Source organism: Cryptomeria japonica, chromosome 3 (assembly GCF_030272615.1).
Source record: "Cryptomeria japonica chromosome 3, Sugi_1.0, whole genome shotgun sequence".
Lineage (NCBI taxonomy): Eukaryota > Viridiplantae > Streptophyta > Pinopsida > Cupressales > Cupressaceae > Cryptomeria > Cryptomeria japonica.
In genome coordinates this window covers 450,512,601-450,531,307 of record NC_081407.1, presented here as the reverse complement: position 1 = coordinate 450,531,307, position 18,707 = coordinate 450,512,601, and the positions used below count along the sequence as shown (strand labels likewise).

Here is an 18,707-nt window from a genome sequence, read left to right as displayed (position 1 = left end):
GCTATAATACAAAACTCATGGAGAACATCAATAAGAAGAAGATGCACAAGTATTGGTTATGCTATCAGGGATTGCTAAATAAATTATTGCAAGCTCAACTTCCACTCAAACTGGCTATTTTACTCAAGATGATTCCAATATCCATTGAAACAACAAGGTCTCACAATAATTGAAGGGAATCTATAATGTTTGTTGATAGGTACAATTCTGCAAGTATTGACCTGGATATAATGAATGTAACAATGCACAATAAAAGATGATCCTCCCAAAGGATGCATGGAAATGGAAGCCAATATTGTTTCCATCAGAATTCAGAATGAGAATTGGACCAGACAATAGTGGAGCCTTCCGAAACATTTAGGAATCAAATACTATCTTGCTAGAAAGACAGTTAATTTTTTAAAAGATCTCTGAGATAAAAACAGTGACACCATGTAATGCTGTGCCGAGAAAACCATGGTTAGGCAGAGGAACAAAACATTATTTGGACAAGAATAATTTTTGAAAATCAAATAAAACTGATGAAGAATATGCATAGATTTGACACGTCAAATAGTTAGAGAAGAACCTCCTAATTCTAATCCTATATACAACAGTAATAATGTGAAGCATAGGAGGTACTGAATTTCAACCAATAGAAGAAGTAACCTAGGTAGTTATCTATTTTAAGGATGAAAATTCATTAGGCATGTCTATGGCATTTGTAAATGCATGACTACAAATTCTTAGCTAGCTACAATGTGGTATGGAGCACATCACATTAGCATGCACATGTAAATCATAATGAATGAGGTTTTGTACAAGGCAGAAGTACATGTAACAAGACAGCCATAGATGCGTGCATTGTAGCGCATGTAAAATGCAGGTATTGAAGAAGCAAAAGTACCTAATAATAATCAAAAAATAAAGAGTAAGGCTCTAGATAGGTAACTAATGGAGATAAAATTCCAGCCATAATTTGTGGCATTAAAGGTGGTACAAGTATGGAAACAACCTATCAATTTTAATACTTAAATGCAATCAAATATGAAGTCACTCAAAACAAAGAAATGAACTTAAACATGACAGATTAACAAGAGATGCTCTCAAATTAGAACTCGTTGGCATCATTTCTGATTTTTGACTCAAGTCACTACAAGGTTGTTCAAATACATGATATTTGTGTGACAAGATTATAAATCTATATGGTTACTAGTGCATCAAAACTAGAATTATGATACTAGAGAAATGAATTAGAATATATTTCATAGAATGTATGGATTTGGATCCAACTAAATTTGGACAACATCCAAGACTCGTGTATTATTTACATTCAAAATCTGAGGAAAGCTACATTTATCATGCTCAAAATAACTGCTGGTTCCCAAATTTGTCCACAAAATATAACAAATCATAATCATTCTAGTCATGAAGAAGGATCTCTTAGATTAAATTCTCAATATAGTCTCACCAACCAATACCATCTCACTCCCCAAAAAGTTCCCTTCAATGGCAGCAAGTAATTACTGGTCTGCATTTGCACCCATTCCCTCATTATCTGGGCTATTGCCTTCCCTACATTTCAATGTTGGGTGGATTGCACCATGTCCTTCACTTAGGGAACACCAAATCATCCCCTTGCCACCACCTTCTAACTCATGCCCCACTTTGACAATGCACACTAAATTCTCTTGACCATCGCACAGCCTCCACAAAACTGTCTCTTTTAACAACAAACAAACTCGCAATGGCAGTGAGATTAAACGGTTTTTCTGATAAAAAAGTCTCAAACCCTAAAACCTATTATATTTTTTACTAATGCCAGGTGTCCAAGGAGAGGGATTTTCCCATGCAAAAAGATTTAGTATATGCCCTCAAGATTTTGGTGTTAATTCTAACATGGTCCCAGACAGCTGCTTACTACTTAATATTTGGAGGCACAGGTGGTCCCATGCAATTTTTTTATTAGCAGAAGGTATAATTTGGATTCTACTCCTAAAATAGCGAACCAGCTATAGCTTACAAAATGAATTTCATCTATGACTGAAAGTGGGAGATGGCATTATGCAACTATTGCTCAACCAGATGGCTGCACATTTTTCCTTCAATCCATTTCTCAAAAAATTCAAAGTAACAAAAAGATTTACAATTTGGCAATTACTTAAAATAAGCAGGAAAATGTTTAAAATAAGCACGAAATAGAAAATCATGGCACCACTAGTCCAAAAAAATGCTCCTACGTCCTAACATATTTGGGCAATCCCCACTCAAGAAAATTAGCTAAGCTGCTGCATGGAGCAAGGTAATGTCCCCAATGTTTTGGCCTAGGCTTCTAGATATAAATAATTTAATCACTAATGTTTTAAGTTGAATATTTTATAAGGTGACTTTTCTATGGCCAAAATAAAAGTTAAATAATACTAGTCACTTAATGAGAGTTGAAAGGCTTAAAATATTTAAAAGGTGATTTTATAATTTTAACTTCTGGAATGTGCCACATGGGGTTATAAAAAAGGCTGAGGAGAAGAAAGGTATTCTGAAAATTATTTATTTCTCTTTTGGAGATTTGCGCTTGTGGCCAGAATTCTCACTGGAGGGATGAAAACACCAATAGTTTTCCTAATGGACGAAAACTCCAAAGGCAGTGCAGTTCCAATCAGGCATCGATTGTGGGCTGAAGATATGAACCAGAAATCTATCAGATATCCTCACACTTCACCATTAAAATCACTAAACATTAACTAACTTGATGAAGAGAAACCATGCAAACAGGTAAAAACAAATGGCAAAACACCATGCTTCAATGCTTTATTCACTTTTTTTAACTGCCATTACAACAATTTTTGCTCGACAATTCCTACTCTACTCCTAATTCTACTTCTAATATCTACTACCTACCTCTATTTTCTCAAAATTCTCCCTTTTACAATGAGAGAGGCACTAACCTTTTATAGATTTTACATTCTGAATCAATGGCCAAGACTCAATCCATTCAATGGCCCAGATTTGACTTCTAGAAACCCTGATAGCCTTTTGGTTAATGATTTCAACAACCATCAACCACCTTTTCAACTACGTTCCATTAATCCCACTAGAAGACAAAAGCTCATAGGGCTCAAGACACAAAAGACAAACTTGGTAGCTGGGTGCACAACTAACTTTTGGTCCCCTCTTGAATTGCATTAAATGAGGTCAAAAAGTAGTCATTTTACAATAGAATACTTTTTATTACAATAAATCCAAATTCTTGTCATCTCCAGTTGTTCTTTTTCTGTTTCTGCATGTCTACTATAGTATTCTGTGTCACACACTGTCTTCCAATGTAATGTCCCCGTTTGGGATTTTCCAATATTTAGTCCATCTATAATCCTTTAATGAAAAGGCTAATTGCTATTTCATATTTGATGGTCAAAGCCTGCAACACTGTGGGCGCCATTCCTGATGTACATTCTTTTAACATGCAACCCTCTATGCCAATGGCTGATAATGTTCAAGAGAATTGATTAGTTGAGGATACAAATAAAAGACAAGTTCCAATTGCCTTGTATAATCTGCAGTTCATCTTCACTCTCAAATGTTGATCTCTTGAATAATCTTCTCTCATTCCATACACACAACTCCTTTATATCTTCTTTATTACATCTGATATGCTATTCTCATTGACAGCCTTCTCAAATCCAGGTGTATGTATATTTATTGTTTTGGAAGCACAAATACACAACGCACACTTGCGTTTTCTGCCCTCCTTAAGAGAAATAGACTGCCTTCTTTGTATCTTGTAAATAGGTAGACATGTCCATTACCTCTTCCTATCACATTACTCCCTAATTAATGGATTGATTTTGAAGGAACTCTTAACATGTCATTCCATCAAGGCTCCTTAGTTATTATTATGTTGCACCTCTTTCATAACGGATAACATCCTCTTCACAACCCATTTCCTTTTTAATTAGATGACTCCTACCATTTACCTTTGCCGGCTATGTACCCTCCATGGTTCTTAGATAGCTTCGATTTCTCACTTATGTCTACATCCTCCAAGTCTCATTATCACGATACACATATTTTACACTGTAGCAAAAGATATACTGCTAGCAATAAGGTGATTGCGATGAGCCACCGATTACTTATATTCGCGATAATTGATTTAGAACCTCCGATTGTGTTTTGATGCCAAATACAAGCAAACATTGACTTATTAATCATATCAATCATATTGGGTGTGCTGACTTGTCCTAACAGCTAATTCCCATCATACCAAGTGGCTTTGTTCGACCATCAAGTTATTCTCTTGAGATCCATTTCCATAATAGTATTCAATCTCCTTTTTTCCTTCCCCCCTTCCTCACACTTTTTATCAAGCCTCTTTATAGAATCATCAAGAAGAATAGATAACCTTTCAAAAGGTTGTATCTCTTAGTAACAAATCGCACCTGCTTATTAGTTGTGCCTTTTAATTGTTTCTTTGTTTACTAATAATCGCTGCTCTTAATGAGCACCACCTTTTTATTTATTAAATACTGCGCTGTCTTTGCTTAAACAAATTGCTGCTCCCATGCTTTCATTTCGTTCCAATAAACTCTCGTCTTTCTTGTGATCTCTTCAATTTGTGATGACCATTCAGATCTTCTTCGTATGGATAGTATGAATATATTCACCTCAATGTAAGGATTACTTGACATACAATGATTTCCCACCTGTAATCATTTGCTTCCCCTTCTTGTAAGACACAAACCTAGTCCAAAACAAAACTAATTCAAGGTAAAAATGAGGTTACAAACTGAGTCAAGAAAAAATGAGGTTACAAATTGATTCATCAAAGGGTTACAAGGATTTTATGGACTATGCAGCTATTATAGGAGATTCATCAAAGGGTTCTCACACCTAGGAGCTCCCTTAACCAGTCTAACCAAGAAAGGAGCCTTCAAATGGACGGAAGAGGCACAAAAAGCTTTTGAAAAACTTAAGGAGATCATAAGTAACAGCCCAGTTTTAGCCCTTCCAGACTTTAATCAGCCTTTCACCCTTGAATGTGATGCTTCGGGAGAAGGAATTGGTGCGGTTCTAATGCAAGGAGGACACCCTATCGCCTTTGAAAGAAGAAAATTAAGGGACAATGAGAAGTTATATTCAACACATGACAAAGAAATGCTTGCCATTATCCATACCTTAGCAAAATTTCGCCAATATTTAGTAGGCACTAAATTTGTGGTCAAGACAGATCACAATAGCCTTAAATACTTCTTGGAGCAAAAAGACCTCAATGAATGACAACAAAAGTGGATCAGCAAGATTCAAGCCTATGACTTTGATATAGAGTCAAGGGAAAAAACAATGTTATTGGGGGATGCTTTATCTAGAAGACCCTCAATTTGCTCCTTATCTTGAATATCCAGTGATTGGAGGACTCACCTATTAGAAGAATACTCCAAGAACACTTTCACTAATGACCTAATTAAAGGAGAATCTCACAAAGAACAGTTCAAGGTGAAAGACAATATTATCTATCACAAAGAAAGAATTTACTTGGTTCCTGAATCCACGCTTAAGGAGGAAATACTCAAGAAAATTCATGAGGCATCCACAGCTGGACACCCTGGATATTTTAAAACCTACAAACAAGGGAGAGATTTTCATGAAAAGGTTTAAAAGTTGATGTCTTACGTTTCGTAAGAGAATGCATTACTTGTCAGCAAAACAAAACTGTACATTCCCAGCAGGATTGCTCCAACCTCTTCCTATTCCAAGACAAAAATGGAAAAGTATATCAATGGATTTCATCACTAGGCTACCTAAAGGCAATAATAAGGACTGCATTTTTGTAGTAGTAGACAGGTTGACAAAGCATGCACATTTGTCATTTCATCAGATTTCAATGCTTCACAAGTGGCACACTTATTCTTCAAAGAAGTAATTAAGCTACATGGCTTACACAAGAACATAATAAGTGATCAAGATAGCAAATTTCTCAGCACTTTTTGGACCGAATTGTTTGAACTCACTGGCACCAATCTAACACCGAGTACAAGCTACCATCCACAAACAGATGGGCAAATGGAAATAGTAAATAAATGGGTAGAAGGTTATTTGCGTAGCTACATAGCTGGTCAGCAAAAAACTTGGGTTAAATGGCTTTATTTAGAAGAATATTGTTACAACACAACCTACCACATGTCTATCAAAATGACCCCTTTCAAAGCTTTGTATGGATATGAAGCCTTATCATTTATAGACTTGGATATGAAGCATTATCATAGTTTATAGAATATCGTTACAACAGAACCTACTACATGTCTATCAAAATGACCCCTTTCAAAGCTTTGTATGGATAAGATTTATTAGTAATCATCCAATTAGCTTGTAAGTCACCGACCTAGTTTGTATATCAAGTTATATATTCACCTCATGTTCCTTAAGGTGTTCGTGCCATTTGCTTCCCCTTCTTAGGTCCAAGTGAAGATTTCTTTGCTCCTTAGGTTGGTACTTCATCCATAAGTCAGTGTAGTCCTCTAAAGACATATCTTGTTGAAGGCCTCCTTTTAACCAATCTTGTCGCCATTGCTCATGTAGATCTGTCGATATTGGCTCATTGGTTTGACATTCAGTTTTAGATGGGATGGTTGATGGTACTAACCTTGAATTTGTTGTAGGAGTTTGAATGAATTGATTTTTATTTCCTCCTTTGTTGCCATTATTATATACTGTTGTTAGCTTACTCAATAATTGATTTAATTTTTCTTGAGTGCTGTTGTATTGTGTCCTAGTTTGTTTCAATCTTCAAATGATCGTCTTCTACTCATATGGAATGTTCTTCTCACAGGCTGGCAGGATTATAAGCTCTGATAACACTTGTAATGTCCTGTTTTGTTATTATTTATCAAGTAGGAACATTTAACTCATAAGAATCAATTGTAAAATATTTCTTTCCTCAATTTTCACTATTAACACTTATAAAATAAGGATAATCAATGCAAGAATTACTTCATATACAATGATTTCCCACTTGTAATACAATGATATGAAGTCAATATCAATGCTATCTCTGATTTGACTATTTAAATGTATGCAATATGATCTTGATCAATATATATAAATACATGTGCAATAATGTAATCCAGGTTGAGTATAAATGGATTATTATTGCCTTTCCTAATATGTTCAATGAGACTTATGCAAGGATGATCTCAATCTGCAACTCTACTATTTCTATTATAACTCTGTAAGATATGTTGTGAATGAGATGCTTCAATCTCCTTGAATTATAACAATAATGTTGCAAGCTGTGTCTGATTTGACAATGATATTATGCTGCTAAACTTTCCCTTTCACCTATATTGATGAAGGATGAATTGCGGTTTCAGATTTTATACTTGATAAATATGCAATTATCTTGGTGCAATTTCTGATATAAACTTTGATGCATGCAACCACTATGCCAGAGGCAATAATGCTCAATAGAGCCGATCCAAATAGGATACAAATAAATAAAGACAAAATCCAATTCATGCCTTTTGAAATGAATAGCAATCCTCTTTAAGAATCTTTATCTCTAAGGGTTATACCCTTTCAAACCAAAGAGACATATCTTAATTAATTGCATCTTTAAGTTATAAAATAATTGTATCCTTCACAAATCATATCCTTACTCTAAACTGCACCTTTTAGTTTATGAACCGCTGTGTCATTAGTAATGATTTCTTCTTAATAAAACCGTACCTTGTCTTAGTAAATCGCTGCCCTTGTAATAGCTTAGTCATAATTAATATGAACTGATGCTATGTTTGTTTGACTAACTAATCATATAATCGAACTTCCTCTTACTTAACAAATCGTAATATTGTTTCTAGCATAATAGACTTATCCATATATGATTATTGCAATTTTGTCTCTTTCGAGACTTCACTAAATTGCAATGCATGGTTTCCATGATGTTAAAAGGGTGGGAATATTACAAATCTTTTATGTCCTGAATTGGGGACATTACATCATGGCATGCTATATGAGTGACTCTAACTCCAAAAGCAACCTAGACATTGCCTCGCTACCAGCGAGCATCCATAGCCCCATCAAGGTTATCGCTTGTAATCTCACAGAGATTGCTCTACTTCCGGTAACTTTTCTTTTAGCACTTGTAGAGATGTCTGCACTCCCAAAGCCAAATAGATTGATACTTCTTTTCTCTTCAATTTCTTTCTTGATTTTTCTCTTTTCTTTCTCATTTTTTCTCTTTTTGGCTCAGAAGCAATGAAGCTTACATGGGTTTGAGCATTACAGTGGTCGCTGAAGTAGAGCTTTAGATTTTCACTTGCAATGACTTCCCTTTGATAAAACAACAAACTTAAGCAATTATTAAGCGTAAGATGTGCAATGATCGCAATGTTGGTGACAGGACGCAACAAGTAACGATATTCTCAAAATGAATATGCTTTAAACCAAATGAATTGACCATAGAAGTAACCATTAACTAAGTGCTCTACCACAGTCGGCATCAAAAAAGTAGACCGAAATATATCCCCAACCTCATACACCAAAGCTGGGCAAAACACATACCCCTGCAAAATGACAAAGAGACCACCCCTCTGAAAGCAAACCTAACTAAAGCAAACGGCAAGAAATCTAAGCTAAGAACAGAAAAGAAAATTGTTCTAAATAGAAAAGCAAAACTAAACTAACTATATCCAAGGAGAGACTAATTATACAAAATGTGGACTATTCGTGCGAACCCCTAACCGAAGATGACTTCTCAGAACATGCAGCAGTAATAGGGCAAAGGGCATAGTCCTAAGTTTGGCAGATTTCTCTTTGTATTCTGAAAGAAAAAAATTCAGTGGGCCACTTTCATGCTCAACCGATACATCAGGCAATATCAACGACTGGGGAACTCATTGGGTCCATGAGTGACCCACATGCAGGTTGTTTTTCCTAAACATTCAAAATCAAATTGATAATATCCAAAATTAGCAGTAGCAAGGAAAGAAACACCTGATGCATGTTACGATCCAACAATGCATCATGTGGTGGGAGATCTTCAGCAACTTTAGGAGGTCACAACTAGTGGTGCATAATCCCACTTGCCTCTCACTTAAGTAAATCAGCATCATATTCATCAATGAGTTGTGCAAACTGAAAATCAGATTTGAACTAGAACCCAAGAACATTGGGTGCTTCGCCCATTAGTCTATCATCATGTTGCATAAACCATGTAACCTTGTGTATTTCTGTAAGCATATCCTTAAACACTAAGGCCTCTGTGATAGCTTGATCTTCAAACAATTTCCCAATTTGTTCCTGGAATACAACTTCCACTAGTAGAGCTCCCTCAATTGTTCTCCATTCTCTGGCTCTTCTATAGTGCTCACTTGATCATTCTCTAGAACATTTTCCTCCCTAGGTGCAACGTATAAAAAGCCATGTTGGTCGTAAAATGGGCTTTATACTACTTGTTAAGCTATGTTGGTTAAGTATGTTAGTGTCGTCGAGGGTAGTTGTCTGTTGCATGACGGTTCCCCACGGGTGGTAACCGCAACCCTCGACTGTGTCTCTATATATGCTCTTCTACTTGTTGTTGGATACATTGATGCAGAGAATGATTATTGTACTAGACATTTTGGCATTAATGAAAGCATTTCTCTGAGTTTCTGGTTACTATTCTATCCTATGGTTATCATCTGACTATTGATATGCAATATTAATAACACACCCCACGGGGTAAACAAGCCACCCACTACCATACTCTGATTGTTGGATTCATCCAGGCTAGCTTCTTGTAGTTCATCTCTTTCACCCTCAGATAATGTGGTGTTGTAGTGATCTTGTGTTCTATACTCGTCAGTTGTGAGGTACGCGCTCCACATTTTATTTGTGATGCATTCATCTGGTGATTTTGGCAACCCAAACTCAGATCTAACCTGATTAAGAGCCTCTAAGCACAATGAACAGGTGAATTTGGAGTGAAGAGCATTATGAATCCTACACCACCAAGGTAGCAAAACATTCTCCAAACATAACTCCTTATTGAGACCCAACTGATTGTCAATCAATCCCCTGAACCCTGTAAATTCGTCATTGCTTTATGGAGTAATAAAATGATCAGGTACTACGAACTCCTTCGGTTTGGGAATATCCCAAAAGAAGATACTTGTAGTGCCAACTCCACCCTTGACAGAAAGGTCAAACAGTTCAGCTCATCATGTCCAGTTGTGTTGTGGATTTTGGAATTTCCTATAGATGCAAACTCAAACAAATGCCTAGGATACAATTTTGCAATAAATCTCCCATGAAGCTAGGAAATGTCAGCCTAAAGACTCTTCCCATGAAGTAGTTGCTCCAACATTTTGACTCAAAATTTTTGTATTTTCAGATTTTCTACTTTTTTGGGTATTTTTTCGTTTTTGGATTTTTTTGGATTTTTCAATATAAAAGAGATCTAACATATCTCAGATATAACATTACTCGGATTGATGCAGATTCAAAGCTAGAGGCCCACCTAGCATTGATTCTATTGATGGGGAAATTTAGCAAATCCATCAACACATAATAGAATGCACAGAGTCTATCCTATTCTTTCTTGGATAAGGGAACTTTGTATGCCTTCAAGTTGTCCAAACAAAGTAAACTCAAGGTTCCTAATGTCAAGTCATGACTAAGCTTAGGATAACTCAAGCTGATGTGATTTGCTCGTACTCTCAAGGGGACCTATGCATCTGACAAGCTCATTTGCATCTGGTATGGCAATATGGTGATGCTTCATTCCTCAAATTAGATAAAATAAAGAGAAAAAGGATAGGATTCAGAGAATCTAGGGACAATGATAGTAACAGTTGATGCTATGAGTAGACAGATTTCACACGAAACTAATTCCTACTTAGCCAGAGATAAACTCACAACTCCACGGAAACAATGCAATCTCCAAAGGGAACAAAAGGATTTTCAGACCATGAACATTCATTATGAACCCAATTCTGGCGCAACTCAGATGAACATTCACGGTTGAACTAACAGCAATAGAAGGCTCAGACTAGTCATGCATAGAGACCTACAATCAATAAACCTCCAATGGTGTGAACCAGAAATCTATCAAATATCCTCACACTTCACCATTAAAATCAATGAACATTAGCTAAATTGATGAAGAGAAACCATGCAAACAAGTAAAAACAAATGACAAAACACCATGCTTCAGTGCTTTATTCACTTTCTTTAACTTTCATTACAACAATTTTTGCTCAACAACTCCTACTCTACTCCTAATTCTACTTCTAATATCTACCGCCTACCTCTATTTTCTAAAAATTCTCCCTTTTACAATGAGAGAGGCATTGGCCTTTTATAGATTTACATTTCAAATCAATGACCAAGATTCAATCCATTCAATGGCCCAGATTTGACTTCTAGAAACCCTAACAGCATTTTGGTTAATGAACTCAACAACCATCAACGACCTTTCCAACTACTTTCAACTACCTTCGATTAATCCCACTAGAAGAGAAAAGCTCATAGGGCTCAAGATACAAAAGACAAACTTGGTAGCTAGGTGAACAACTAACTTCTGATCCCCTCTTGAATTGCATTAAATGGGGCCAAAAAGTAGTCATTTTACAATAGAATACTTGTTATTACAATAAATCCAAATTATTGTCATCTCCAGCTGTTCTTTTCCTGTTTATGCATGTCTCTTGTAGTATTCTATGTCTACCACTACCTTCCAAAGATTTGGAATGGCATCACTTTGGCTTTCGACACTGTAGTAGCAGTCCTTCATTCTTGTACTTTGTCTTTGGTGATCCTCTGTCTTGATCACAATCACATCTTCAATCTGTGCGCTGGATAGTAATGTTGTTGAACCTCCCTTTGTCTCAAGCGTCTCGATATCACCTTCGTTGAGACCCTCATCCTGCATAAACAAGAAATTCAAGGATCAGTCACAAAGGGCTCCATCATTCATCACTCTCTCCTTGATTACTATCACACCATTGCAGATTTGTCGTTTGCACCACTTTATCCCTACTGAACATCATTCTAAAAACATGTTCCATGATCTAACACCTAGGAAGGTCATTTTGGGACAAAGGGAAAAATTTAGTGCCAAGATGAGCCTCAAGACTTGAACTATGATCTGATTTTGACTGTAAAGCACACCATATTTTAGTCCTTTGATCAGAAACTCGAGCTGAGGAAAGCTTTGATATAGGCCTGATCCCCTCTGACGTGCCACCACCAAGTTTGGTGAGGATTTGGGGTGAAGTTCAGATCTAACCTCGGAGTTAGGAAGACTAAAAGGAGAAAGGCATAATCTGATTTGGTCTTCAAACACCGAACTTGCAGGATGAAATGTGAAACTCAGGGTAAACTTTGGCATTAGGAATGCCTTAGGGAATAAGGCATAATCCTTGTTTGAATGCAAAAGACGAACTTTGAAGAATGTTGGTCAGAAGTTTGGTGAAAGGACGGATTTTGGGTTAAGGCACTATTCCAACTCTTAAGGCAAACACCGAACTTGCAAAGTGTAGGGTGGAACTCTGTCATAAACTCAGCATTAGGACACCTTTTTGGAATAATTACAATTCCTTATTTCAGTACCATCACCGAATTTGGTGAGTGAGAGGTAAAAGTTTGATCAAAACCTCAGCACTAGGAACCTTTTTAGGATTAAAGCTTATTTCAACTTAGCACTCAACCACCAAACTTAAGGTGAACTTAAGTTTTGTGTTAGTAATGTTTTTGGGAATAAGGTCTAAGTCTGATTTTAAGTGATATCACCGAGTTTTCCCTTTAGAACTTAGTCTTAGCAGCATCTTTAGGGTTCCTTAGAGTCCTTCCCCATGCCTAGTTTGGAGGAAACCTAGTATAAGGAAGGTTTTGGATGAAAAGACAATTCCAACCTTGACAGAAAATACCAAATTTGGAGGTGTAAAACTAGATGCTTGGAAAGATCTTGAGATTTAAGTCTTTCCTCCTTTCTCCCCTTCATTTACTTAAATTCCCCTATGACCAAATTTCATTCTACGCCCCATCCTCGATGCTCCCCTAGGTGCAATGCAAATTTAGGCCTCTTGGCTTGTGTTCACCCTATCCTCCACATGCTTGGACTTGAGTCTCTGATTCTTGGACTTGAGTCTCTGATTCTCTACACACCTCTAAGTTATCTCTCTCTCATGTTAGCAAGGCGGAAAGAAGGATAGGGGGTCCCTGTTGGAGACAGGGAGTGTGTGCACATGAAGAGAACCTTAAGGCTGTTGTGACTCAACCAAATCCATGTTGTGGCCAACAATATAATAGCATATGTGGTAGCAATAAGACTTCTAGAGGAGAGGCACTATTCTATTTTTTAGAGCTTTTGTAATGCCCAAGGCATCAATAGTTTACTTGAGATTGTAAGAAAACTTGGATAGGAAACCATGGTTGAAGAGGTAAAAACCATCATTAATACATCTACAGCAACTCTTGATTGCTTGACTTGATGAGAGAATGCACCAAAAGAAATGATATTATGCAGTTAAAAGTTTCACAATTTTCCACCAACATCATCATATTAGCACTAATTCGTCTTAAGCTTAAAAAGTAGCTAGCACCATTACATATTAAGTTGTAAAGCTCATAAATTTTTTGCTCTTATATTTTTCATTTGATTTTTGTTTATTGTTATTCAAAGTTTTATTAGTTTCAATTTCCATAATCTATAATAGTGTTTAAGGTGATGGAACCTCTAACATAGTTCTACAGTTGGTGGAGAAAAAAACCCAATGAACTATCTATATGAGGCCATAGACAATGAAAAGGACATCCAACATTACCATGGTAAAAAATGCAATGAAAGAACCCATTTGGAGCATAACTTGTCAAAGGTGGAACAAGCAGCTCCACCAACAATTGAATGTAATTGCCCTTTACTTGAATCCCAATTCTGTATTCCTCAATTCCATTACAGCCAATAAAGAGGTTATAGGTGGCCTCAACACCTGCATAGGAAGGGTGAGGCAATTCTTGACAAGCTGCAGATTTACAAGGGTGTAGAGTGAAGGTTATTTTCTTCACCTCTATATATTTTAAGGAGAATAACCAAACACCCAGATAAAAAGGGTTAAATTCATCAGAAATTTAAGTGTAGTTCTTGACAAGTTGTAGATTTACAAGGGTGAAAAGCGGAGGTTGTTTTCTTCATCTCTATATATATTAAGGAGAATAACCCAACAGACAGGTGGAAAATTTTGAGTCCATCAAAAATTCGATTCTAGTCTTGTCGATAATAGATTTGTTCAACAAGATCAATTCTAGCTTTCTTACAAAATTATAAATTTTTCGTTTGAAAATTGGTGATGAAAAGTTTATGGTGCAAAAATACCAAATCTTCAAAGCCTCCATATACATTTTGTGCTGACACCGTAGTACTTATGGATGTCAATGCAACTGGAGCATGTTTGGGGTCATTTGCATGAATTGCAACATACTGGTTTAAAAGTGCCTCAATGACCTCATTTTGTGTAGTAAAACCTTCAAATTTACATCAGAAAGATGAAGGGAAGGAGATTTAAATAGCACTTGACAATGGTTGCATTAATCCACGTTTGGATTGTGTTACCAAGGATGTATTCTATGATGACATGCTTGAGGATGATACTGTTCATGATGAGAAATTATTACCATCCAAAGCAAGGGTGCAGTGAAGAGCTTAATTTGAAAGAGAAATTTGAAACATATTTTATCTATTTGTAATTTATTATGATGATCAATCATCATATCATATATGACATTGGTATGCATTTTACTACTTTATGGTCTAAAACTAACAGAAAAGAACCTATAAGTTCTCTAAATTCAATATTTTGCACATTATGTAAGTTTATTTTATAAATTTATGTATTTTTCAATCTACTAAGTTTTTGCCAAGTTTCAAGTTCAAGTAAAAATTTCAGGCTGCCAAGTCTGAGTTCTAAAACTATGCACTGCACTTTTAGGTAGTGCAAGTTCACTTGGCATTTCAGAAGTGTATATATATATATATAAAATCTGAGCATCCTTTCTAGAAACAAAAAGTTTATATCTGAGAAACTATAGATTAATATGTGCAGTTTGCATAGAGTTGATTATTACCTCCTCCATCGACACCAAGTGCAGCAGGACACAGCCCTGCAGATACTGCAGCAGCAGATCCACTAGATGAACCCCCAGAGATCCTCTGATTATTGTATGGATTTCTAGTTGCTCTGAACATTCCAAGTTATTTCTCTTACTTTGCAAATAAAATCACACTTATTCTTTCAAATAATTTCAATAGAAAAGTTCTCTCAAGCAGTTGAAAACTAGCAATTATGAAATCAATGCATCCAAACACAAATCGGATCAAGATAAATGAACTCAGAAGACAAAATAGGCTCGATGCATTTCATGCATTCTCTATAATTTTCCGAGAATAGAGTACCCATAGTGAGGATTGATGCCGCTAGTCCCCATTCCAAGTTCATGCATGTTTGTTTTTCCAACAAGCATTGCACCGCATGCTCGCAAAAGCTTAACACAAGTGGCATCATCTGTAGCTTTACGAAACTTATGCAACCATTTTGTACCTCCTAAAAAGAACAACACAAATTTTTAGACAAGAAATGTAAAAAAACATAGAACAATTAAAATAACAGGAGTTACAAAACACTACACGGTGGTATCCAAGTATATGATATTATGTCTAACTGTGAAAATTTATAGACTTTCATAACAGGGGTTATTTTGGGAAAAGCAGTTTGACATATTAGATTGGAAAAGGGATGGTACCTGTAGTAGGATAGGGCAAACAATCTATCTCATCCTTCACTGCGATTGGCACACCATCAAGGATTGAAAGTGGTTCTCCTGAAATATTCAGTGACAATTACTAGGATCAGATATTTAAATTTTATAATTTATTAAGCCTCATGTACCACACACTTCCTTGGAAGCATCTATTCTCATTTATTTGCTTACTTTAGGTTTTTTAAATTGTGGATTTTCACATTTATTTTCACAATATCTATTTACAAAGTCAAAAACTGTGGACAGAACTGTCACAAGTAAAGTTTTAAGTTCAAGATTGCTGCAACAACCTAATACTCTTCAGAGTTATTTATCTGTCTTGAATGTAATTTCCAACTGTTGTTCAATTAACAATCAGTTACCAGAATAAAGAAAAACCAATTGATTGATTTTCTGATATAAAGAATGTTGCCAGTATATTTTTTTTAGTAGATGATAGCAATGATTAGATCTTATAGACCTAGCTTAAGATATCGCTAGAGCCCAAGCTTTGTACATAAAAAGTGAGTCTTTACCACCAGATAGCTATTAACAAATATCGATGCAGATTCTTTGGCAATTTATCTCATTAACTATAGTTTGGATGTTATCAAAGAAGACAATTTAACAATAGAAATTAGACTAAGATATGAAGAGAAGAGCTTATGGAAACTGTACTACAATTCAGCACAAGATATATCGCCAAGTAGTGAGCAGTTAGTGTTAAATTTGTCTCTTTCAAGACAATGTAAAATGGAACAATGTGTACAGTAGAACCATTCTTCAACTTATAAGAGAAAGCTCTCTCAAATCTAACTAAACCTAGAACTAATAAAATTTACATGTATGTATGATATACAAGATTTCACGGGGGGTTTTGCATTAAATGCAAATATCTAATTAACTATGTGTTTGCCCAGATGCAGCACCAAACTAACAACAATCAAGGATTACAACAAAATTTTCATATTATGGAGGTTAAAAAACTCAATCATAAACAATACACAACTTTCTACCAATTAAAACAGAGACAGATGGTCAAATATAAACAAAGATTCAACTGAATAAAGGCAAGGCCCCATGCAGCTGCTTAGCTTATTTTCGTTAGCAATCACTACTCAATTTTTTTAGGAGTAATTTGTTGAGCTGGTGGCCCCATGCAGCTGCTAATTTTGCTGCTACAGTATTTATATTAATTTCACATAAAATTTGGAAGGAAGATTTGGTGGTAAATGAAAGAGGAAAATTTTGGTGTCAAATAAAAGAGGAAAAGAAATTTATGAAGACACCTGACATTTTTTTCAATAAGCAGTTGCTGCTTATTTTCAGCCCCCCCTTTTTTTTCATGCTCTATTTTCATTTCCTAAACAATAGCTGCTCCACAAAAATAGGAAAAGATTCTATATTATCCTTTTTCCACAATTTTAATTTTCCATGGGAAAACTATAACTACTTAAATTTAAGCAGAAAATACACTTAAGCAGTAGCATGGGAACATGAGGTAATACCAACAAACACTACCTATTGGCTAAATAGGAGACTAATATTCTATGTCAACATGAACTGATACATGGACAAACATCACAAGATTTTAGAAGATAAATTGTTAAAGCAATGTAATGTCCCCGTTTCAGATTTACCTCATTTAGTCCTGAGACAACAATTCTAATTCAAAATGTTAAATCTGAAGACATTTCATTTTAAATTTTTAACTTAAAAGTCTAAGACTAATCCGGAGAATAGAACTTATCTTGATAGCTTTGACAGATTCTGCTATACTCCAATCTGCATACATTCTTCTTTGTAAATCTTCTATAAATGCTTCAAAGTCTGCTCCAAAATTCTTTATAAATCTTCCACTGATCTTCTTAATACTCATCCTTTATTTCTGGGTGTGTGATTTAATCCATCTTCTCTTCTTCAATATAGATCTTCAATGCTGTTCCAAACATCCCTCTAAACCATGTGTTGACTCTTACTATTGACCATGATTTACTGCAGCTATTATCTGATCGGTATCCATAAGTAGTGGAGAATGGGTAAAAGACACAAGTAATTTTTCCAAAACAAAAATCTTCAATCTTCAACATGCTGTTGACTCCTCTTAGACCTTCGTTAACCCTTTGGTAATTCTGATTGCTCAAATCACAATCAATAATCCACAAATTCCTTGTGAAAGCTTAAGTGGGGCTGAAACAGAAAACACAAACAATATTTCAAATCTTCCAAGTGGGTCCCATTCCATTTAGTGGAGCTGCTGCTAAAAACAGAACAATAATTGTGGAATCTTCAAAACCTTTTCTAATTGCTGCAATCACCGTTTGAGGATCCTTTTATTATAGGAATCTGAATAATTATTGTTTGGGGCCACAAAGCACTTTTGGCAAGCTTATTCTAATACTAATAAATCTGAATTTCTATTGAAGTCCTCTTTCTTTAATTCTGGTATCTATGTCAGATCAAAGATCCCCCCACGTGGTATTGGCCATTCTTTTTTTTCCCCCATTCCAATCTCTCCCCCCCTCACCCCCCCCCCACACACACACACACATATATATTCAAAAAAGATGTCTCTCAAATCGGTCACATCCAATGAGGCCATATCTCTTGGTTAATTGTATTTGTTTAAACAGTCCGCTGACTTAATAAATGTTTTCTTTAAATAGCACCTCTGGAAGAATGATCTTCTAATCGCATTCTTTCATGTAATAAACTTTGCACCTTCTCATGTATACCAATCGTGGCTTAGCAATTCGCATCGAATACTAATCGGGGCTTACTATAATCTGTATGCTTGTCTTCAGAAATATGGCTTTCACCTATGGTCAATTGAACTTTCTGAATACTGATATCTTATAAAATATCAGACTGGATCTCTTTGATAATACAAATTTCTTCTAAACTCCAACACGACATAATTAATTCCTATGAATACTCCATCCACTGTTAGGTGTCCTTCAAATTCA

At 35.7% G+C, this 18,707-nt stretch overlaps 1 protein-coding gene across 2 annotated transcripts in view; it reads right to left on the bottom strand.

Annotated features, from left to right (window-relative positions):
* Window positions 1-18,707, bottom strand: part of LOC131029122 (fatty acid amide hydrolase) — a 230,299-nt gene that overhangs the window by 94,093 nt on the left and 117,499 nt on the right. For both annotated transcript variants that reach the window (XM_057960527.2, XM_057959839.2), the window contains exons 7-9: window positions 15,745-15,822; window positions 15,398-15,545; window positions 15,070-15,182 (exon numbers count right to left, since the gene is read on the bottom strand). In XM_057960527.2, coding sequence (XP_057816510.1) covers window positions 15,070-15,182; window positions 15,398-15,545; window positions 15,745-15,822 — 339 coding nt within the window. The remainder of the gene's footprint in view (window positions 1-15,069; window positions 15,183-15,397; window positions 15,546-15,744; window positions 15,823-18,707) is intronic.